This window comes from Saccopteryx bilineata, chromosome 8 (assembly GCF_036850765.1).
Source record: "Saccopteryx bilineata isolate mSacBil1 chromosome 8, mSacBil1_pri_phased_curated, whole genome shotgun sequence".
In the NCBI taxonomy this organism is placed as follows: Eukaryota; Metazoa; Chordata; class Mammalia; order Chiroptera; family Emballonuridae; genus Saccopteryx; species Saccopteryx bilineata.
In genome coordinates, this window is record NC_089497.1 from 23,689,526 (window position 1) to 23,714,879 (window position 25,354).

At 36.1% G+C, this 25,354-nt stretch overlaps 1 protein-coding gene across 1 annotated transcript in view; it reads right to left on the reverse strand.

The window, feature by feature from the left end:
- Window positions 1-1,060: 1,060 nt before the first annotated feature.
- PROS1 (protein S) overlaps window positions 1,061-25,354 on the reverse strand; it is a 61,334-nt gene continuing 37,040 nt past the window's right edge. Inside the window, exons 9-15 of the mRNA XM_066241104.1 lie at window positions 23,908-24,023; window positions 20,219-20,408; window positions 14,466-14,633; window positions 12,365-12,533; window positions 8,507-8,655; window positions 6,252-6,477; window positions 1,061-2,975 (exon numbers count right to left, since the gene is read on the reverse strand). Of these exons, the coding sequence (XP_066097201.1) occupies window positions 2,821-2,975; window positions 6,252-6,477; window positions 8,507-8,655; window positions 12,365-12,533; window positions 14,466-14,633; window positions 20,219-20,408; window positions 23,908-24,023 (1,173 nt within the window). The 3' untranslated portion in view covers window positions 1,061-2,820. The remainder of the gene's footprint in view (window positions 2,976-6,251; window positions 6,478-8,506; window positions 8,656-12,364; window positions 12,534-14,465; window positions 14,634-20,218; window positions 20,409-23,907; window positions 24,024-25,354) is intronic.

The following is a 25,354-nucleotide window of genomic DNA, read 5'->3' on the forward strand; positions in this document are numbered from 1 at the left end:
TCTGAAACTGGTAAGTTCTAGGGGACCATGTAATTACTCTGCCACTTGGATTTTTTCATGACACAAGATTTAAATAGCATCAAATATACTACTTGGCCTTCATGAAATCACTGTTCTCTTTAAGAGGAGGGATCTGTATTTCTTGGCAACAATCAAGTTCAAAAATCAAATAAAGATTCTTAATCCCAAGTTCGACACCTTCTATTTCTAAACTATATGTGAATCCACCTCAAAGACAGATAAAATTTATAAGTGAATATCTGAAGCTTCTGAAAATCAGAGAGCTCCTCCCTGCCAAAATTCCAAAATTCATTTTTCCCTTGCTTCTATTCTTTTTCTTTTCATATACTTTCAGTTTTCCTATGTCCCTATTTTTTTTTACAGCAATGTAATTATCAGTAGTTGCTTGCAGAAATTCATCATCCACAGTGCATGGTGGTAATTGGAAGAGAAATTATATCCAGTAAGATGGCCTAAAACAATTTCTGGAAAATACACAATACATATGAAATTTGCTCTTCTTTCTCTCTCACTTCCATCCAGTCTACAATGTAGCCATAACTACTCATCAAATATTTGAGCTCACTTATATATGGGATGTAATGAACAAAGTAAACTGATGAACAAAATATTATAGAAACAAAGGCAAAGATACATGGAACAGACTGACAGCCGTCAGAGGGAAGAGGACTTAGGGGACTGGATGAGAGAAGGTAATGATTTTATTGAGCTGTACACTTGAAACCTGTATGGTTTTGTGAACCAATGTCACCCCAATAAATTAAATTTAAAAATCCTTCTGCACCCAGGTTCAAGACCCCGAGGTCGCCAGCTTGAGCGCAGGCTCATCTGGTTTGAGCAAGGCTCACCAGCTTGAGCCCAAGGTCGCTGGCTCGAGTAAGGAGTCACTCAGTCTGCTGTAGCCCCCGGTCAAGGCACATATGAGAAAGCAATCTATGAACAACTAAAGTGCCGCAGCGAACAATTGATGCTTCTCATCTCTCTCCCTTTCAGTCTGCCTGTACCTATCTGTCCCTCTCTCTGACTCTGTCTCTGTCAAAAAAAAAAAAAAAAAAAAAAAAAGAATATAAGAAGTCCTACTGCGCTGCATAAAGAATTACATGTATATTATGTAATTTTTGTTCTATTTGAAAAGTTGATAGACTATAGATGTTACTCATATAAAATTTTAAAATATACAATTTAATGTTTTATATTATATAAAATTTCTATTGTGAGAGAAAAACAGCTTATTTTCTGTAACTGTCAATGAAACATCAGATAACATTCCTGATGTGAATGGTAGAGTTAAGAATAATAAAACTGCCTGCTTCAAAAAACATAATATTAACTATGTCCCTCTGTTATCATTCTTCCATTATTAAAATCTAGTTTACTTTTCATAGTTTCTTTTGTCCTTCAATAATGAGTCACATTCTGGAAACTTACTCTGCTAATTAAAGTTTGATTCAAGGAAAACTGTGAACTTTTGCATTATTCATTCTCTCATTCATTCTTTCCATCATTAGGTTCTTCTTTATCTAATCTAGAGTTTATGTGACCAACAAAGCCAATTTTTTTTAATAAATTTTTATTAATGGTAAAGGGATGACATTAATAAATCAGGGTACATATATTCAAAGAAAACATGTCTAGGTTATTTTGTCATCAAATTATGTTGCAAACCCCTCGCCCAAAGTCAGATTGTCCTCTGTCACCCTCTATCTAGTTCTCCAACAAAGCCAAATTTAAGGAATGTCCCCATCCAGCATAACCTAGTATTTCACCCTCATAGAATCTAATTAGCAACTGATAAAATTCACATGCTGCTGTCATTACAATGTCGACCACTCGTTTACTAGTTCAGTAAGACTACTCGTTCAAATGTGAAGCCAGTGAAAGGAAGATGAAGCCAAAGCCTGTACCCCTGAGGAAGTGTTTTGAAATAAAGCTTTAGGGCCTTCGACACAATTCGTAACAACAGGCCATTGGCCCTGGCCAGTTGGCTCAGTGGTAGAGCGTCGGCCTGGCGAGCAGGAGTCCCGGGTTCAATTCCCAGCCAGGGCACACAGGAGAAGCGCCCATCTGCTTCTCCACCCCTCCCCCTCTCCTTCCTCTCTGTCTCTCTCTTCCCCTCCCGCAGCCAAGGCTCCATTGGAGCAAAGTTGGCCAGGACGCTGAGGATGGCTCTGTAGCCTCTGCCTCAGGCGCTAGAATGGCTCTGGATGCAACAGAGTGACGCCCCAGAGGGGCAGAGCATCGCCCCCTGGTGGGCATGCCGGGTGGATCCCGGTCGGGCGCATGCAGGAGTCTGTCTGAAATGCCTCCCCATTTCCAGCTGTGGAAAAATGGAAAAACAACAACAAAAAAAAAAACCAGGCCATTGTCTCTCCTTTTTCGTTCATTAGGAAGAAACAAAAACAAATAAAACAGTATCTGCTACGATCAACAGTATTTAGTCACATGAACATTTGTTTGGGTTTACTTCCTTGCCTTCCAAGAAAAACAGATATTTAAACACTAGTTCATGATGATGCAACTAAAATTTACTTTTACAAACATAAAGTGAGGAAATGTCATTTGTAGCAAAAAATTTCAATTAATTTTTTTTTCATTATTTAATCTGTAGACAGCAACAGAGGCAAGAACTTTCAAAATGTGATATATATCACAAGAGAATCTTATTTTCTTGAAAAAGGACATTTTAAGATTTCCAAGAAGGTCCAAGTACCATACATAAGTAAAATCCTCAACTATTATTGAAACATAAGTATAATTACACTTAAGAAAAATACGTTATCAGCAGAAAAAAAGATGACTTTAAGGACTGTCTTCCAACACTGATGGACATGAGTGAGCTCTAATATCATTGTGTTTAGAAATGGCTTCATCCAGATCCAACTCTACACCATTAATGTTGACTTCCATGCAGCCGTTATAGAAGGCATTCACTGGAGTTGCATTGAATGGAACAACTGAAAAAGGGAATTTTAAAATATTAGCTCAAGATTTTTACCATCTTATTTGGTTATAGTTAGAGGAATTATAAAGATTTCCCATTCTAACCAAATTCTAACCCTAAGAAAAAGTTAATAATGTAATTCTACTTAATACATGAGTCCCTCTGATTTCATTTCCAAAATCAGTTCCAAACAAACCTAAGATAAACATACTTAAAGAAGAGAAAAAACAAGCACATTCTTACTTAACACGTTCTATGTCATTCTTGTCTCTTTAAATTTGAGCAACAGTTTAAGCCTTGTTAAATCACTTTCAGCTCTAAATTATAGCTATTTAGAAATTTTTTTAAATGCCATGATAAATCTCTTTTTTATTACTGGGATAAAAATTAATTACTATATTTTCCAAAGAAATAGTTTCCTGCTGAGCATACAATGGCAGATTGTGATAGGAATTCACTCTTATCTGATGTTTGGTTCTAAAAAACAATTTTAATGATGTTTCAGTGAATAGGTTATGGCTTTTGGGCCTTTAAACACTTTCATTCTCTTTATCAAACTTAATTCGTGGGTAACACCCTTGGATTCCTAAGAACTATGGTTCATCTTAAAAACACCCATATCTTTATTGCTTTTTCTTTTTTTTTTTTGGCTTATACTCTATGAATCTTATTCTTTTTATTCACTCCTTATTCTTCTTCCTCAATACCTTATGCAAAAATATATATACTTTAAAATTTCCACCTCTAACTTGACAATACAGGGAATAAAGTCCATACTTTTCTGTGGGCTTATAGCATTTATTAAGAAACCTTTTGAAGTCTGGCTGAACACTATAGATGAAGCCACTATTATAGAAAACCTCAGAATCATCCATTTTACCTGATTTTTAATTCATAACACGCAATCTAACATGCTTATTTTGCATATCAATTATAACTTGCCCATTCCACAGTTGACATTCTTAATATCTCAATTTTCAGTTCCCCTTCATTTTTCCTCACCCCTTTTCTAAGCTCATCTTGCCTGACGTCAGTCTTCAGTGCTGTTTCCAAAGTCCTGGAACTACTGAAATATTTATATTTTTACTTCTTTTGAACCCTTTCATTGTTTGTTTGATATTTTTAATTGCATTCAAATAATTAGTGAATAAGGTAGTAAGGGGGTTTTAATGTAGAATTTATTCATTTGAACTATAATTCCTGATAATTAATGATGCTAACTTAACTAACTTTCTAATAATGAACCAATTTACTTAACTATCTTTATTTATCTACCTGAACTGCTAGAGCCTATTTACCTCCAATCCTCAAAAACCTAGATGAAAATTCCATATATGAGAAATAAAGACTTTGGTCAGTTAAAGTAATATAATAAAGGTTATTACAAGTCCAGATATCAAAGTCAGATTCTCCCCATACAAATAATCTGCAAAGGTATCTGAAAATTCTTCTAAGCCCTGGCCAGTTGGCTCAGTGGAAAGAGCATTGGCCCAGTGTACAGATGTCCTGGGTTTGATCCCCAGTCAGAGCACACATGAGAAGCCATCATCTGCTTCTCTACCCTTTCCCCTCCCCTTTCTCTCTCTCTTCCCATCTAGCAATGAGTGGCTCCATTGATTTGAGCATTGGCCCAAGGCACTGATTATAGCTCAGTTGGTCCCAGTTGGCCTCAGGTGCTGAGGATAGCTCAGTTGATTCAAGCATTGGCCCCACACGGCAGTTGATGGGGTGAATCCGGTCAGGTTGCATTGAGGAATCTATCTCCCTTCCTCTCATTTAAAAAAAAAATAATAATTCTTCTAAATAACTTTGTTTCAATTTTTTTGCCACTAAAAGTGATATATTTAGGACAATTTCATATTTTTTAATATTAAGTTAAAAATGAACCTGCTTTTACTCCAGTTTTCCCCACATCTTGGTGTGAAATTTCAACCCATGTTGTTGTTCATACCAGATATTGATACTTAGAAGATTCTATATCTGCCTTTCAATTATTAAAGCTTATTCATTGTGTTTCTCATATACATCTCCAAGTCCCTCACTGTATACCATCACAACCACCATTAGCCTAGTTCAGCAGTTTTCTTACCTGTAAAAGGAGGGTAATAGTAGTACCTACCTCACAGGACTATGTTGAAAATTCATAGATTATAAGCCCTCTGAACACTTTCCAGACTGTTTGTTATGCCCCAATTGATGGTAGCATAGTTGTCGCTGCTATTAGTACTACTTCCTCGACTGGACTACTTCAGAAGCCTTCCACTCATCTGATCCACTTTCATCTCCTATCTGTCCATTTCCATCCATTATACAGGGAGAATTTTTAAAAACTGCTATACTGATGAGATACAACTTCCTTTTCTAAAAATTTTAAAAATAATTTTCAAAGTTCTTAAGACTCAGGAATGTGAACCAGGTCTAAACCCTCCTAATCTGCCCCTTGACTCACACCCGCTTCAGAGCCCCACCCTGCACTGCCAACCCCCCACCCCACGCAACAAGCTTTCACCAGCCTGATCTACACAGTCCTCAAGCCTGCCAACCCCTGCCCATTTTTCCCATACATAGGCCATTTTACTTGAATATTAATGCCAATCCCTACCCCTACCACCTGGTTTAATTCAGTTAAACCTTCAAATATTACATGTATGTATGTCTTAATCTCTTCTTCAGAGAGCTTGTTTCTGGCCACTACAAGTAGAACGCCCTATTTTTAGGCTCTAAAAGCAACTCATACTTTCTTTTTCATAGAAGCTATATAACCATTTTAATTTTTAAAAATGTCCTAATTACTTGTTTAATGTCTGCCTCTGCCACTGGATTGTAAAAGCCTTAATATTGATAGCAGGGATGGCATCTACTTGTTTACCACTATATTCCTAGTGCTTGCGATGTAGATTCTCAAGAAATACTGGGTGAGTGATGGATGACTGAAGAATAAATATTGAATTCACAAGACTATTGTGAGGATGAAATAAAATATAAACTCTTACTGGCTAGAACAGTGAAATGTAGCAAAATTTGATTAGTTTCAATTCACTGTTAAAAGAATAGTAAACTGAAACCACTGAAGACTTGATTTGGAGGGCGGTGAACACACAATAGGCCCTAACTCTAACCCTAACCCTAACACCTAACCCTAACTTCCATAATTATATTAAACAGTGTTACCCCAGTAAATTCAACTGAAAATAAATAAATAAAATAATAAAATACATATTTAGAATACTATCAATTTGATTAAAGACATGTATTTTAAAGCTGAACAAAAAAAAATGTAAGCAGATACCTGGAAGGCCACCCAGGTAAGTGGTTACTGTTCCTTTCATTGCTTTGTCCAAGATGTCAAATTGTCTTTGAAGATCTTCAGAGTAGATGACATCATATTTAAGTGGAGACCACAGCTCCAGTTTTTTTCTGTTGATTCTGAACTCCAGATGCGATTGTTGACTGGAACACAGATTTATGGCCTCTATCCGAGCTATTAACATATTTTCCACAGATACCAGGATGTCCTGAAGAACAGGCAGACTCGGTTTAATCAGCAAGTACTGAGGATAACGCCGTCTAAGAGCGACTCAGAGTTTTTGAAATTCAAACAATCTAAATAAGAAAATAATGTACAACAGAGCCTTCAAGTTTAAATGAAAAAAATTAATAATTGTTATAATTTTAGACTACATATTAATTTTATAAACTTCATATTCAGCTAAGATGTAAATGTATGGTGGTTTCTGAAAATTCAGTAAATCCACAGGTTTGTGATATCAACAATGGGTAACTAAAGTAGTGTCTTAAGCAATCGTTTCTTTTTTTTTTTGAGCCTTCCTGACTTGAACACTTACATATAAAAAAGAATGGAGTTGAATCACTATTTATTAGAAAAAAAAAGACCTGGAATATTTAAAATGCTTTAAACGCACATGCCAGAAAGACTGAAATGATTTTTGTGCTACCCAAGCAATCCTATAGACTTGGGACAGAGTGTAAGAAAAAACTCAGAGTAAAACCAAGGACCACAAGCAGTAAATTACAGAGTATTTACCAGAAGATTCTCAAAAGAGAAAAATCTCTTTTTATTTTGCTGAACTTTTCAAGTTACTGATACACAAAATTACTCAACTTGTTCAGAGTAATCTATGCATATAGCTTATATGTGTGTAGAGGAAATGTAAAATATAAGCGAGAAAATATAATAATATCAAAACTAGGGAGATGGAGTGCTGTCATGCTTCCCAAACGGTAGAAAGACAATCTGAAGCTTACTTCGGAATCCAAGATACCTATGTTAAGTACATCACAAATAAAGGTTATTCGAGAAAATTTGTTACTGTGTTATACATTCCATATCCTCGAACTCATTGGAGTTGATTATAGTCAGCTAAGAAAATGTTACAAAATGATCAGTTGTGTGTAGAATAATGTTATAAAACAATGTACACAGATGTTCAGAAAGCAATCTGATGTTTCAAAAACAGAGAGCCATGGAGACAAACACAAAAAAGATGAAATATATATCAAAGACATGGCTGGCATGAATTAACCTCCACGGCGCGGCGCGAATGCAGTGTTACAGATAGGAATTCCCTTTTGTTTTAAAAAACAAAACAAACAAGTAAACAAAAAGATGAAACCTCAATGTAATAAGCTACAGGCGTGGTAGATTGGAGATTAAAACTCAGCAGAGGCGTTCTAGGTCGCTTATGGTTAACCACCAGAGATTGCCTCAAATCCTCTCTTAAGTTGCAAACAGCACCTTTTTTTATTACTACAGCCATTATTCAATTATGTGTCTCTTTCTAAAAGCTACAGAGAGCATCCAAGCCAACCTTGGCACAAGTGCAAGCTTCTGGCTGTAATTTGTTGGAATCCAGCACAAATGACACAGGGACAGAGCTATTAGCCTCTAATAGAAAGCTGAATAATACAGATCTTCTGATAACTCTCATGTTTCCTTTGAAGCCGGAGTTTTTCCTGTTCCTCCTCCTAATTTCTTTCTGCGTTGCCAGAAAAAAAGCCAAGTGGACTGGTTTGAGTTTTCTTCTAGTCTTCCTTAATTTACTCATGGGAGAAAAGATTGAGTGTGCCAGAAAGCACAAAACATTATAATTAGGTACTGAATATCTGAGTGCAAATTGTATGCAGATTAACTTCTTGTGTTAGTATGAACTAATTCCCATGATACCTCAAGGATTCTGAATAAGGGTGGATCCCCATCCAGTCTGGGAAAGGTTCCAAGCAGCCTGTGTGTGAGTCTGCCTAATCTTAGCTACAGATGCAATAAGATTTTCAATTTCTTACCCTTACTTCCTGGTTCAGACTTTGGGACTAAGCCAGCAAAAAAGTAACGATAATGGACATTTGTTGAGTCTTTAATGATGTGCTAAAGATCGTATCAAATATTTTATATCAGTTACATCATTTAATCTTTAAAAAAAAGTGCACTTTGAGGTAAATACTGCTATTGTATCCATTTTACAGACAAACAGAAACAAAATAACAACAACAAAACACAAGGATCGTAACAATTTAGACTGAAGTTACCTGAAGCTTTTCAGAGGAGGAGTCGACCAAAGACAAGGCAAAGGGCACCGTGTCTCCTGACACCAAGGCAAACATAACGCCGGTGCCCGCGGATGGGCGAATATTCAAAGACACATTTACTTGCCAAGCCTCAAAATTCGATATATTATCTGTTTAAACAATTAAATAATATTAGGATTAAAGTACAGCTACATCGCTCAAAGCCACTTTTGTGTAATAATAGAGATTTCAGTTTTCTCTTCTCAATAATCTATATAACCTTGGCAAAACAAAACCGAAGAAAATAATTAGTGCAGGCAAGCAACAGGGCCCTGTTTTTCTGTTCTTCCGAGAGTAGACTTCTAGAGTGCGGTATTTAGGAATTTGATGACTTTCCCCTGCTTTGTATATTCAACAATGATGAAATCTCAAAGAGGTCATAATTCTAAAGTACACATTTAGATGAAACTTCAACAAATTTGTGATATTTCTGAGGTAAAATTTGGGTATTCCTGCCCTTACAATCGCGCCACCTCTCATCCATAAATGGTTCAGGTTAGATCAGTAGGAAGAAAAAAATGATTTATATGCATAGGGGAATTAGGTAGTTTAAAATACTCTTAAGTCAACTGCTCACTTTGACATTAAAAGAGAAACTCTTCTCTATAATCCTCTTGCCATAATATGTAATATTCTTTTTCTTAATGACTAGGTTAACTGTCTGCCACTCTATAACACAAGCTCTCTTCATGTCTTTACCATCACTTTGTTTTTCACAGAAGTCACTCAAGAAATATTTGTTGAATTACTATGTTTCCAAAATAAATCGATTCCTAAAAATATTAGGTCACAATCTGAATGAAGTCTTCATCATACGACAATGCAAAGACCACTTTGAAACAGCGAATGTGAATAGAGAAAATAGTTTTCCTTTATGTGATGTTCTTCCATTAAGCCATATCTAAAGCTATTCCACTTTTTTCATTATAATCCTCTAATTCTCACCCAAGAGAAAATATATAATCATTTTAAAGTAAATTTACTATGTTAGTAACAAAGTCAAACTAAAATGAATGTGCAAGCCTGACCAGGTGGTGGCGCAGTGGATAGAGCGTCGGACTGGGATGTGGAAGGACCCAGGTTCGAGACCCCGAGGTCGCCAGCTTGAGCGCGGGCTCATCTGGCTTGAGCAAAGAGCTCACCAGCTTAGACCCAAGGTCGCTGGCTCCAGCAGGGGGTTACTCAGTCTGCTGAAGGCCCGCGGTCAAGGCACATGTGAGAAAGCAATCAATGAACAACTAAGAAGTCGCAATGCGCAACGAGAAACTGATGATTGATGCTTCTCATCTCTCTCCGTTCCTGTCTGTCTGTCCCTGTCTATCTCTGCCTCTGTAAAAAAATTAAAAAATAAAAAAAATAAAAAAAATAAAATAAAATAAAATAAAATGAATGTGCAAATGCACAGAAATTATAATTAAACATTAAATATTAATTGAAAGTTCTCTTTAAAGTAATCCATAAAAAAACTAATCATTTATTAAAGTATTTCTTCTGATACAATATGACTCTTATTTTCATTTGTTTTACTTTTTCCTTTCAACAAATTGTTGTGAATCAATTATTTTCCTATAGTCAGTCATCAACTCAATTCAAGCATTTTTTAAAACCCTTCATTTACAGAACAAGAGTAAAAGTTAAAGACATTGTATTAAGTTATGTTAGAAAAATAGAAAGTATTGAAGTAATGTTCTTTTTTAAAACTGTAGTAGTAAGTCCTTTTTAGGCTGCAAATAATCCGTAAAAATATAACTTTTTTTCTTAAAGCAGCAATATCAGACTAATACTATGTTTACAACACAAATTCTTAACAGCTCAAATAATGAACTCCTAAAAATAGAAAAAAACAAAGAACACAATAAAATAATTAAGATATAACATATCTTAAAGATATTCAACTTCAGTAGAGATTGAGATAATACTATTTAAAACTACATACAAGATTTAATTTTTTAAATATCTGATTAAAAAGAAATCTCAAGCATAAACCTATTTATTCTGTTGGTAGAAGTATAATTTGATAAAACATCTTTGGAAGAGAGTTTAATAAAACAGTAACAATTATACATTTGCACAAGCTCTGAAAAAAATAATCTAAGAATCTCTCCTATTGAATTACATAAGGGTACAAGGATGCACGTCCAAGTATATTTATGGAAGTATTATTTGTAAATGTAAAAATCTGAGGTCAGTCTGGCAAGTCCGCTTAAACTCTTCCCTGTCTCTTCTACACAACAAAAGCCTTATAGCATGGGGGAAAGATAACAAACTTGTCACCACAGGACACATGTGAAGACTCGCTGTACCTAAAAGTTAGGAAAAGGAAACAAGAGAAAAAACCAAACAACAAAAATGATCTACCATGAAGAAGGAACAGAAGAACACCTTGAATTCCAAATATTAGACATCTCCCCTACTGGTGTGAAGGAGAAGACAGTGAAAAGTTCACCCAATGAGACCCAGGAATACAACTTTCACTAAGACTGAATCTATCTATACCCAACAATAGAGAATGCTCTCCCACCGAGCCCTTAACTCCCAAATCCCTCTAATATGTGAGCAAATGTCAAGGCACAAGTAAGCAAATAAAAACACTCGCTGGGTGACTCAAGACCATAGAGAGACATTTTCTTGATGCATATCATAAAAAGAATACCTAACCTTAGGGTGAGTCAGCTATTAAGAAAAACCCTCTGGCAAACCAGCTACTACCCTAAGCATAGGTAATATCAAAGGAATTTGTAGAGTAGTCACAAAAACAACAAAACCTAAGCCACTCGACTTTTGACTAGATTGATTCAACACCTTTCATTAAGGGCCCAGCAAAATCAGACGTGGGCTCATTTCCAGATCGAAATAATTTATATATGGCCCTGGCTGGTTGGCTCAGTAGTACAGTGTCTTTCCAGCATGTGGAAGTCTCGGGTTTGATTCCCAGTCAAGGCACACAAGAGAAGCAACCGTCTGCTTCTCCACCCTTCCCACTCTTGCTTTTTTTTCTCTCTCTCCTCCTCCTGCAGCCATGGCTTTATTGGAGCAAGTTGGCCCCGGCACTGACAATGGCTGTATGGCCTCGCCTCAGGTGTTGAAATCCCTCTGTTGTGAGCAATGGACAGCAGTCCTAGATGGGCAGAGCATCCCCCCCTAGTGGGTTTGCCGGCCGGATCCCTGTCGGGCGCATGCGGGAGTCTGTTTCTCTGCCTCCCTGCCTCTCACTTAATAAAAATTGAAAAAAAGAAATACTTTTTATCTCAGTCCCTACTGTTTCACATGAGATGCCCACCTTTCAAACAAGAACTATATGATAGAGAAGGAAGGAAGAAAAAAGCAACACATGGCCAAGGACAAAGCAATGAACATGATCAGGCTTAGATATGAGACCAATGTTGGAACTATCAGAGAGGGAACTTTAAAAAACGATAATTATACTGAAGGCATGGGTAGAAAAGGTGAACAATATGTATGAACAGATAAGAAATCTGAAGGAAGGATCAAATGAAAATGCTGGAAATGAAGATGAATCCTTTTGATGCATTACCTGGTAGACTCAATACAACTAAGAAAATGTTAAACCTTCAGTTACATTTACCCAAATTAGTAAGGCTATGTGCCAATATTCTTTATTAATAACAGAGACATATTCAATTACTTCCCCTGCCCCCATATGGTGGGAAAGTCTTGTAAAAAGTATATAACAATATGAATAACACTATGCATGGCATAAAGTAGGTGCTTGTGTTTCCTGAAGAAATTACTGGTGTTTCTTGATTAATAAATGCAGTCATTAATGAGAAAAGATAGATAAGATGTGAAATCACTTACTATAATTTATGCTAAATTGAGCAACTCCAGAACCAGGATAGTAGGAACCCTTCTCCACAGTGATAAAACAGTGCTTATTTTGTTTTTCTTGAATAATCTCCTCTACTCTTGAAGCTCCTTGATTCATCAAATCCCAGCCTCGTATACATCCATCTAGACGAGGGTTAATCTAACAAAGTAAAATATACGTCAAGGAGTGCATTTTCAACTTCTAATTCAGACTGATAGCGGCTCCACTGTGATTATAGACACAGGTTTTCTTTCAGAGGGAAAACCATTTCTTTGATGGCAATTTTTAATATTTTCAATATTTTGAATTTTAACTAAAGTTTTCTTTTCAAAGTATCCTTCAGATAGAGACAGTCTTTTCCAGGAAAAGTGACTTTTTTTACCATCACAGGACTCCACCAAGATCTTAATATTTAGCACATCAGGCCCTTCCTGCCTCTTTTGTGTCGTTCAAGGGGAATTTTCTGCTCTCAGATTCCATATATGCTTCTAGCTACGGCTCTGGGCGCTATGCTGATTTCTATTTTTCCTTAATTGCATTTACCACAGAGGTCTGTCTTGCCGTCAGACTGGAAGACTCTTCGGGAACTAAAAAAGTGTTTCCATCCTCAGCATCACCCCGGCGTTCAGTCAGACTGAAGACATGGAGTAGCCACTTCATAAATAGTTGATTCTTTTTGAATAATTTATTTTACTGTTGAAATGTCTTGATTTATCAATTTCAAAGGACAGGCATATTCACTCTGACATGGGTTAACTAATTCAGAACTTATATGATGCGGCAGAAATCTTTTAAGGTAATGTGAATTGCTCTGAGTGAAAGATGGATATAAAATAGTAAATATTTAAGTTAAATCAGCCGGTGCATGATTTTAGATAAAATATTTAAAACTCCTCAAGGACACTGATTCGTCTCCTTCATGAAGCCTAGTCCACAGTTATTAGACAAACATCATTTTCAGCAAATCATCTATTATATCTAACTCCAATTTATGTCAGGCTGCAGTTATACTCCCAATAAAGATTTCTTAAAAATAAAAATAAAATGGCCCTGGCCGGTTGGCTCAGTGGTAGAGCGTCGGCCTGGCGTGCGGGGGACCCGGGTTCGATTCCCGGCCAGTGCACACAGGAGAAGCGCCCATTTGCTTCTCCACCCCCCCTCCTTCCTCTCTGTCTCTCTCTTCCCCTCCCACAGCCAAGGCTCCATTGGAGCAAAGATGGCCCGGGTGCTGGGGATGACTCCTTGGCCTCTGCCCCAGGCACTAGAGTGGCTCTGGTTGCAGCAGAGCGACGCCCCGGAGGGGCAGAGCATCGCCCCCTGGTGGGCAGAGCATCGCCCCTGGTGGGCGTGCCGGGTGGATCCCTGTCGGGCGCATGCGGGAGTCTGTCTGACTGTCTCTCCCCGTTTCCAGCTTCAGAAAAATACAAAAAAATAAAAATAAAAAAAATAAAAAATAAAATGATTCCATCTTATGTGCTATTTTTTAGCTCCCGAATCTAAGTCGTAAGATAGACCTAAGAAAGCTCTCTTACAGACTTTAAAAAATAATGTATTTTGCTCTGACTGGATAGCTTAATTGGTTAGAGCTAGTCCTGAAGCACAGAGGTTTGCAGTTCGATCCCCAGTCAGGGCACCTACAGGAACAAACTGATGTTCCTGTCTCTCTGTCTCCTTTCCTCTCTCACTAAAATCAATAAATAAACATTAGGAAAAAAGGGAAATGCTTTAAAAACAAACTAATAAAAAATCATGTATTTTTGGATTCAAATACATGTACATATATGTTTAATGGCTAAGTATGGACAGTTATGATGTTAGCAGTGAACTGAAGCTTAAGAATTTAAAATTTTTTATTTCTCCCTGAGTAATGATGGAGGTTTAAATGGACTCAAAAATACTACACTCATTTTCTTACTTCCTTAATATCATTTCAAGGGCCACTAATGTTATTTTTCCATGTTCAATTCAAGTTGTCCCAATTGGCGTGTTCAATAAAATAACTTCTTTTGACTCTCAGAAAAACATATCTTCAAATCTATTACAGACAAAGGGAATTCATCCATGATGAGCAGTATAAGTTTGGATCATTACCGGTCTAATGAATGTATTCTCCAATTTCCGAGGTAATCCTGCAAAGTATACTTTGGTTTCTATAAATCCATTTGTTGACTTAAAAAGGCTTTCAGGTTTATTTATATTCATTACGGCTTCTTTAGCTATTTTCACACTAATACTTTGTTCTAATTCTTCCACAGAGACCTACAATGAAAAATACAGAGATTATCAAACAACAAAACATAATTGAATGGCATTTAAAATAATAAGTTTGAAAAATCCTGTTATTATTCCAGTAAATAGTTTTTCAAATAATCACTTAATGTAATTATTAATTTTTTCCAATCCATTTGAAATGTCAAATGATTAGAAAGGTGATAAAAATGTGTTCTAAAGGAACAGCGCTTAATTGAAAATTAAATGACTATATTTTAAAGTTTTAAAAAATCATTATTATTCTCTTAAACTTAACCAATTATATATAATATGTGTCCTTCAAGCCAGTGTGCCATAAAATGGACAATTTTTTAAAAAGTGAGTCACTCTACAAAATCTTAGGAAACCTTTAAGTGTTCTTACTTGGCAATTGTTTGATAATACACATATAGAATTAATAATGGAAATAAAGTCTTCATATAAATAAAGAGAAATCAGTATAGTCAACATCCTGATCATTACACACAAATTATATTTTATTTCAAAATTCCAAAGTAATAGAGGTTATTAAGAATAAAATTAATAAAATTAAATTGTTTTCTTTTCCAATTTTGAAAGTAATTTGAGTGTTAAACTAAAGGTTGGTAATGATGGTAAACAACAATAAAAAAACCTTTTTATAAAGGCAATTCGAAGAACCATTGCTGCAATTTCATGCAAAACCATAACACTCAAAGTGCAAATTCTTCATTTTTTAATCACTAAAAGAGGCCAAATAATAGGTATATTAAAGCACCACTGCAGGAAGAGAAAAATCTATGTTCTAAAATAAAATAAATTTGGTAACATTTATAGGTTTAGGGTGAGTACACTCTGTTCTTAATGTAGCCAATCACCTTATTATGCCCTATTGATTATTTCTTCTTTGAAAGACGTTCTTAATAGTACCCAGGACCTCAGTTTGGCTTGGTTCTGCCCCTCCCCATTCCCTCTCAGTCTTCTTGCTAGATTCTCCTCTTCTTCTCAACCTCTGTACTAAGCCCCAGAGCTCAGCCTCCAGACCTGTTCCCTTTACCCTGCAAGTATTTCTAAATGGGCACTCTGTTGCCCCACTCTAGGGCATATGGAATATTTGGGATGGGAGGTCCTTTTAGTTGTCATAATGAGTAGGAGGTATGCTTACATTGTCATATGCAAAATAGTTGTACAAAATAAGAAATGAAATATCCAATATCTTGAAAATCTTCTGAATATCCCTACTGGATATTCATGTAGGGTACACTTATAATTATGTGAGTTTGTATATATACTAAAAAATTATTCATTGTACTGTTTTGCCATTTACTGAGATTTTCAAGAAAGTAAGAGTCTCATAAACCAAGGATAGATTGATGTTTGTTTTGTTTGAATCTTTTCCAGTAGTTTTTCGCCTTTTTGGAAAATTACTGTTACTGATGGCAACCCATTTATGCACTTATGATATTTGAGTTTCCAGTCTGACACCCAGCACAAATCTTCACTTGTAGTTTTCATGGTATTCTATGTAGAGGAGCAAGATTTGACAAGTATTATACCTGTATTGAGCATTACATGTTGAAATATATATATATTGTGTTCTTATAACTTACTTTTCTTCATTTACTGCATATAATAATTAAAGTATTCTATTAGTTTCTACTAGGGATATGTACAGGTAGTTTACATTTTACATTATTGATGCATTTCACTACAGGACAGTAAAGGAACATTATAAATATTTGGGTATTACATGAGAGAGTTTAGAACCGCAGGTTGATACACCCAATTTCATGGCCTTTAAGCTTCTCTTTATGCTGAAAATTCAAAAGTTGATGGCATAATTTAAAAATATATCCAGAATCTCTGACCAGGCGGTGGGGCAGTGGCTAGAGCATCAGACTGGGATGCGGAGGACCCAGGTTCGAGATCCCAAGGTTGCCAGTTTGAGCGCAGGCTCATCTGGTTTGAGCAAGCCTCACCAGCTTGAGTCCAAGGTTGCTGGCTTGAGCAAGGGGTCACTTGATCTGCTGTAGCCCCCCAGTCAGGGCATATATGGTAGAGCAATCAATGAACAACTAAAGTGCCACAAAGAATTGATGCTTCTCATCTCTCTCCCTTCCTGTCTGTCCCTATCTATCCCTCTGACTCTTTGTCTCTGTCAAAATATATATATATATATATGTGTGTGTGTGTGTGTGTGTGTGTGTGTGTGTGTGTGTATATATATATATATATATCTCCAGAATCTGACCACTTCTCACCACTCACACCATCAACACTCCAGCCAAAGTTTCCATCTTCTCTAGACTAGGTTATTGCAATGGTCTCCTCACCTGTTCTACCCTTACTCTCTACTATATAGTTTTCATAAAGTCATGAGGTCATGATCAAGATTATTTCTTAAAATGTATATTATGTCATGTCTCAAAATCATCCAAGTTCTTTCCACTTAGCATAAAATCCAAGTCCTCACTATGCTTCCCAAGGCCCTACATAATGTTACTCCAGATCATATTTCTGACCTCATTTGCTACTACTCTCTTCCTGTCTCATTCCACTGCACTGGCACCAACCTCTGCGTTGTTCCTGAAGCACAGCAAACACATCCTCTTACTTGCAACCTTGTACTTGCTTTCACTTGGCAAAGAATCATCTTCCCCTATTTATTTCTCATGACTTGTGCCCTCAAGTCTCTGGTCGGATGTAATCTCATCAGAAATAGCTTTCCTGATTCCATGAGTACACTCACCATCATGATTCTCTATTTCCTGACCTTTCTCTTTTGTTTTTTGTTTCTCTCCCTCATAGCATTCCCTACTATCTGACATATATAATTTGTTCATGTATTCGTGGTTTTCATCTCACCACTAGAATGAAAGCTCCATAACAATAGTGACTTTGTTAATTCACTGTTATATCTCCACCACCTAGAAGAAGGAATAGCACATAAAGTCCTTAATAAGTATTTTGGTGAATGAATGAAATTATAATACAAATTATAACTTTCCCACTAATATTAGGATTAAAGCCAAATATGAGATTATCACTTATAAGCGCTCAATATTTCTTGCTATAGCTTATAGCCATGCTAAGTACTTAATAATTACACATTCTATTCAATATACCTGAATTATAAAACAATTGTTATTCATTTTAATTTATTATTTTAGCATATTTTATTTAAAATTTTTAAATAATTTAAAATCAGTGAAACTGTTGCTATATAGTAAATAGTCCACCTGATAGATCAATCTAACTTAATTTTGTTGATTAAAATGATTTCTTAAAATATCTCAAATAATTTCTGCACTGCATAAATTTGTTTGAAAGGGTATAATTTATTAATAAACCATCAAAATTATAAGCTGGTAATCTTTTTAAAAAACAAAAGATATGGAGTGAGAAAAGAAATCCTTTATATTGGGGTGGGATTCATACATTGTTAAAATGTTAAATTTAGAATTTAAGAAAAACCACTGGCACAAATTTATTACCTTATTAAAGTTTTTCTCCAGCTTGTTTATTATTCTTAAATATCAATTTGATATAAAATTGCATTGAGTTGATAAAGGGAGATTTTAATTATCATGTTTTAACTGAAACATAGGTACATACTAAATAGCTTCTTTCAAACAAGGATCACAAACATAGGAGACAAAACATATGGAACTGAATTGCTGCCTTCCACTTAACCTTGAATCCTGCTTTTAACAGTATGATTCATTGACAATCTTTAATAAATATAATCTGCAACTCATGATGTTATTCTCACAGGTAAACATTTACCTTCTTCATTATATATAATTCTACTTAGACATTTATCAAAATTCTCCTTCAAATACCTATTTTCTATTTGTATAAGCTCACTGGGATAAAACATTTGTTCTCTTTTGCTGAAAATGTGATTTTAGTGATTTTATTTTGGGACATTGGGGCAGTAAAATACATTCTTTAGCACATGGGAGGGACAGCTACATGTATCGACTAACTACTCTAGATACAGAAGTAGTGGGAAAGACATAGAAGCAAAGCATCTAATGAGAGCATCCTAAGTCAGAGATTTTCAGCCATTTCTCTGAGAGTTGCACCTACACCTGTGCAGAATTCTTTTAGAGTTAGGAGCCCAAAATCTATGGCTGCCAAAGAACAGAGAGCTCTCTTTTTGGTGAACTGCATCTATGCCCAGCTGTACTTTATTACTACTTCTACTGCAACACATTTCACATGACATTGTATTGGTCCACAAAGCCACGTGTATATGGACAACTAATTCATAAAGCAGCATCAGCTACTAAACTGTGAGGTACTAAGCTCAAGAGTAAGGAAAACCTGTTTTATAATTCTAGCACACTGTACTCAAGAACTTAACATTTTTTAAAGTGCTCACCAAAAGCTTATTGAATATATGAGTGCATGAGTGAGTAAATAAAGGAATGAAATAATTTAGTGATGACTTTGCGTGGCTTTGTCATATGTACTTCTCATCAGCTCCCAGTAGCATAAAATATTTCTCTTTTGGGTACTATATGCTAAGTTGGAGCTGATCTCAGCTATCCTCTGCTGGAAGTAGCAATGATTCTATTGCAGAAAAGAATTCTCCCCACTATAGACTAGTAATCTCTTCTCCAAGAAAGTCTCCATTTTAATCCAGTTGATAAAAATATTGTTATTGATTATTAAAATAAAGGCTGATGGTCTGACCCAGTGGTGGTGCAGTGGACAGAATGTCAACCTGGAATGCTCAGGTCCCAAGTTCAAAACCCTGGGGTAACCCGCTTTAGCACAGGTTCATCTATCTGGCTTGAATACAGGTTCACTAGCTTGAGTGCGGGATCATCAACATGATCCCAAGGTCACTGGGTTGAGCCCAAAGGTCGCTGGCTTGAAGCTCAATGTCACAGGCTTGAGTCCAAGGTCACTGGTTTGAGCAGGAGGTCACTGGCTCAGCTTGCGTTCCACCCCCCCCAATCAAGACATGTATGAGAAGCAATCAGTGAATAACTGAAGTGACACAACTACTAATAGATAATTCTCATCTCCCTTCCTGTCTCTCCTCTATGCAAAAATAATAATAATAATAAATAAAATAAAGGCTCATGATTAGGGATTATCTAAAAGTGCTAGTTTCTAGGCATTTACATGGCTACTGGCTAATGTAAACTGTTAAACAAATTAATTATCTATATGCTAATATTTAAAATTGAATTAACTTTACTATTTCCTATATGTAATTTTCTTGCATTTAAAAATATAGGTGGCTATCCAGTGTACCTGTCTTGATCAGTGGAGTCCTTGCATAAACTATTATGCCAGCTAATAATCCTTGACGTGTAGGAGAGATACCACTATTTAGCCAGTAACAGCCCCTAAAATGAGTAAGAAGTTGAAGACAGAATAGGTCAAGCAAATACCTAAAAAACAACTTTATGAGAAATCTTAAATATATTAAGTGAAATTATCTTCCCTCATGTTGTTTCACAGATTTGTAGTACATATAACATCATATTTAACCCAGCCTCACTTAGGTTTGATATCGCTATAAAAATAAGTTATTAATAATTTTATACAAACTGTGTCAAAGTGGAAAGATTCTTCATAAAATCTGCACAACGTACCATATTCCATAGACCATTGTTAATAACTTGGCCACCAGTTGTGATTTGGGTTGTATATTCATTCTTAAACTGAATTTCAATCTTTCCATCACGAAGTGCAAGCAGGAACCAGGATGAGTGATCAAGAGACTCAGCATACAAGATAACACCTTCTGAATCATAGGTCCGGAAATCAAATGTCGCTGAAAATCTAAACAATGGACAGAGACAGGGCCTTAATAGTGATAGTAAGGAAGGCTCAATGTATTATTCTATTTTTCTTGTACTAGCAAATAGCAGTATGTTGCGAGAGTCCACTCTTTCTGTCCCTGAAATTAATAAAAGAGAGGAGCAGAAGTAGACTGTTGGTGTATTATCTCTGGCTCCATGTATATATAAAATGAAGTTATTATATTTTCTTGCTTATTCTTGGAGTCTTTTTTTTCCCAGTGAACAAACACTTTGGTAATTTTTCTCTTTTTTTGGCATTTTTTATGGAGGCACCTTTCAAATATTGGAATTAATAATGCACATGTACAAATATTAGGCATATTGTGTTTCTCCTGGAACCTTTTAAATGCTATATAATCTGATTAAGATTTATTTTTACTGTATCTGTAAGTGATTAATAAAAGATACTACAATTTCATGATTGCTTTATCCGTCTAAAAGCATATTTTCCCTATGATTTCATATATGTCAAGAAGGAATTACAGAGATCTACAAAAATAGCATCTGGATGATTGCAAACCTAGTTAAAGCCTTCATGTGTGGTAAAAAAAGGGTAGAGTCCAAAACTTTAAAATGTATCTGTTAGCTTGATTTCAAACGGTCTCCAAAACTCTAATTGCATATATCATGTTACTAGAATACAAGGATAGAGAGCTTAAAAGATACACTCTAATATCGCCAAACCAAATTCAATAATACATTAAAAGGATCATATACCATGATCAAGTGGGATTTTATTCCAGGGATGCAGGGATGACCCAATGTCTGCAAGTCTATCAATGTGATATAACACATTAACAAAAGAAAGAATAAAAATCCTGTATCATCCCAACATATGCAGAAAAAATATTTGACAAAATTCGACAACCATTTAGGATTTTTAAAAAAACTCTCAACAAAGTGGGTACAGAAGGAATGCACCTCAACATAATGAAGGCTATACGACCCCCAAGGCCAGTGGGCAGGAAGAACCACCCCCTCAGTCTCCCTGGTCAGTCCCCACAAACCCCAGCCTCATAAAAAAAATTTCAATGGCATTTTTTTACAGAACAAATAATTCTAAAATTTCCATGAAACCACTAAAAAATCCTGAATAAGTAAAGCAAGCTTAAAAAAGAAGAACAGAGGCCTGACCTGTGGTGGTGCAGTGGATAAAGCGTCAACCTGGAAACACTGAGGTTGCCGGTTCAAAACCCTGGCTTGCCTGGTCAAGGCACATATGAGAGTTGATGCTTCCTGCTCCTCCCCCTTCTCTCTCTCTCTCTCTCTCCCCCCCTTCTCTCTAAAATGAATGAATAAATAAATAAAATGTTTAAAAAAAAAGAAGAACAGAGCTGGAGGAGGCATCACACTTCCGAATTTCAAACTATACTGCAAAGTTATATTAATCAGAATGGTATCATATTGGCATAAAAATAGACAGACAGATCAATAAAACAAATTGAGAGATGAGAAGTAAACCCTCACATATGTGAACTAATTCATGACAGAGTCAAGAATACACAATGAAGAAAAGATAATCTCTTCAATAAATGTTGTTGGGAAAATTGGACAGCCCCATGCAAAAGAATGGAACTAGACCACTATCTCACACCATACACAAAAACTAACTCCAAATGGATTAAAGACTTGGCTATAAGATCTGAAACCATAACATACATAGAAGAAAACGAGACATAAGCTCCTTGACATGTGTCTTAGCAATGTTTTCATGGAACTGACTAAGAAGAAATGGAAAACAAAAGCACAAATGAACAAATTGGACTACATCAAACTAGAAAGCTTCTACACAGCATCAAAGGAAAACCATTTCATAGAATAGAAAATATTAATTTGAAAATATAAATGCACCCCTGTGTTCACTGCAGCATTATTTACAATAGCCAAGATATAAAAACCAACCTAAATGTGTGGTGGATAAGTGGATAAAGAAGATGTGGCGCGCACACACACACACACACACACACACACACACACACACACTGGACTACTACTGAGCCATAAAAAGAAGATCTTGCCATGTGAGACAAAATGAATGGAGTGAAATATACTGCTCACGAAAAGTAGGGGATATTTCAAAATGAATATGAAGCAATAAAATACCCCCTACTTTTTGAGAGCAGTGTAAGTCAGACGGAGAAAGACTAATACTGCAGGATTTCACTCATGTGAAATCTAAAACAAACAAGCAAGCCAACACAGAAATAAACTCATAAATACAGAAAACAGTATTTACGGTGGTACAGTATTTATGGGGGTGGGTGAGAAGGGTAAAGGGGGTCAATTGTATGGTAAAGGACAGGAACTAGACTTTTGGTGGCAATCACTTCATAGTGTATACATACATCAAATAATGTTGTATGCCTGAAACATATATACATAATGTAATATACCAATTTTACCTTTAAAAAAAAGAACCAGATATAGTCTAGCCATGTGTTTTTTGGGTATTGGAGCACTAATACCCAATACACATGTGTAACTTATTAAGACTCTAGACATATGTGTAGATATTACAGGAGAGAAAAAATATTAAGGAAGTTGTATTTTTCTTTAAGGAGGGGAGATAGTGAGATAGTGAGACAGACTCCCACGTACCTCCCATCCAGAATCCACCCAGCAACCCACGTCTGAGCTCGACGCTCACGTACTGAACTATTTTTAGAGCCTGAGGCTGATGTACTCATACCCACTGAGCTATCTTCAGTGCCCTGCCGATGCTCGAACCAATCAAGCCACCAGGTGAGAGGGGAAAAGAGAGAGAAGGGGCAGAGGGAGGGGAAGAGAAGCAGACAGTCACTTCTCATGTGTGCCCTGACCAGGAATCAAACCTGGGATGTCCGCATGCTGGGCCTACGCTCTATCCACTAAACCAATAAGCCAGGGCCCAGGATGCTGTATTTTAAAATAATGTGTATACAGTATTTCCTGACTGGTAGTGGTGCAGTGAATAGAGCATTGACCTAGGATGCTGAGTTTCCAGGTTTGAAACCCTGAGGTCGCCAGCTAGAGCGTGGGATTATCAAAATGATCTCCTGACTACTGGCTTGAAAAGCCCAAGGCTACTGCTGGCTTAAGCAAGGGATCACTGCCTCCTAACCCCAGTCAAGGCACGTATGAGAAGCAATCAGTGAACAACTGAAGTGACACGACTACAATGTGATGCTTCTCATCTCTCTCCCTTCCTCTCTATTTCTAAAAAAAAAAGTATTCAGTGCCTTAAGGAAGAATGAGAGAAATAGGTAAAAATGATCATGGGGAAGGCCAGCCGAGAATGACCCAAATTGGTTTCTAACATGAAAATTATATGTGTAAAGGAGTGACTTAACTTTGGGATTCCTCAAGTCCTGTGATTGATAATATACCTAAATTATCTGATTTATAATGCAATTTCGTACATTTCAAACCTTTTCAGTCACATCCTTCTCCTGTCCTAACCTGTTTACCTCTAGAAATGATCATTAACATTGGTACCTCACCTGATCTCATCCGGTAAGCGAAATCTTAGGTATAAAACAACCCCTACAAACTGCTCTGCCAAGTAGAGTAGTTCGTAATTTTTTTCAAGGTTCAAGGGAAGGCACACTGGAACAGCCTGTAGAAAAGAAAAGGCAACAAACGCACAAAAGGCATATTTACTGCTTGATGCTTTTGTCAGATTATGCATCCTTTCTCTGGTTTCTAGTGGTCTTGTCAAATGTAGCCTCTGTGTACATTACAATAACTTAAAAACACCTTGGTAATAATAAAGCAGTATCTTTACATCTTTGTATACTCAATCAATATAAGCTCCAAGAATACTTTTGTGCTTTAAAATCTTGTTCAGCCTGACCAGGCGGTGGCTCAGTAGATGGAGCATCAAACTGGGATGCGGAGTACCCAGGTTTGAGGCCCAGATGTCGCCAGCTTGAGCATGGGCTCATCTAGTTTGAGCAAGGCTCACCAGCTTGAGCCCAGGGTCGCTGGCTTGAGTAAGGGGTCACTCAGTCTGCTGAAGGCCCCCGATCAAGGCACATATGAGAAAGCAATCAATGAACAACTAAAGTGCCACAATGAAGAATTGATGCTTCTCATCTCTCTCCCTGTTTGTCCCTATCTGTCTCTCTCTGTCTCTGTCACATACACACAAAAAAAATCTTGTTCAATGTGTGTGGCTTCAAATATTTGTCTTTAATATTTCTTTTGTAAACAGTAGTCCAAAAGATAAACTTTTTCCTCTAGTAACAACATACAATCCCTTAGTTTAATTAATATAGGTATCATACCTTCCATAAATTATATCTGAAAATTATTTTTATTTGGAGTCAGAAATAGGTCAAAAAATTAATGTACCAATATTCACTCATTCATTATTAAGCGAAAATTTTTTAAGCAAAAATTGTGTTATTTACATAGAAAAAGGAATATTGAAAAATCTGGATGGAATAAATATAAACAAGATATCATCGTAGTCTTCAAGGGAGGTACAAAACAGTGATTTTGAGTCTTTAAACCTGAAATCAAGTACTTTTTTTACTAACAATAAAATAAACATTAAAGTGGCAAGTGTTTTAAAGATAAATTCTCAGACATATATATATGGCTACTTTGGAAGGAACTGTGTACTACACTGTGTTAACTACAGGTCCAGGAATAATCTTTCATTTCCTCTTAGAACCTTAATAATCTATTCTGATGTAGATGGTGATGTGTAACTATAACAAATATTGAAATAATAACATTAAATTATAAAAGAGACATTCACACAGCTTGGCATTTCAATTAAGTACTACCAAAGTTAATACACAGACCAACTATCTTACCTCACCCTCCTCACCAAGTAGGTAGCACAATTTTGAACATTATATTTCTGGGACATAATACAGCTTTGTCTTCATGATAAAGAGGTGTGTGTATATACACATGATTAGTCATTGCTAAGGATTT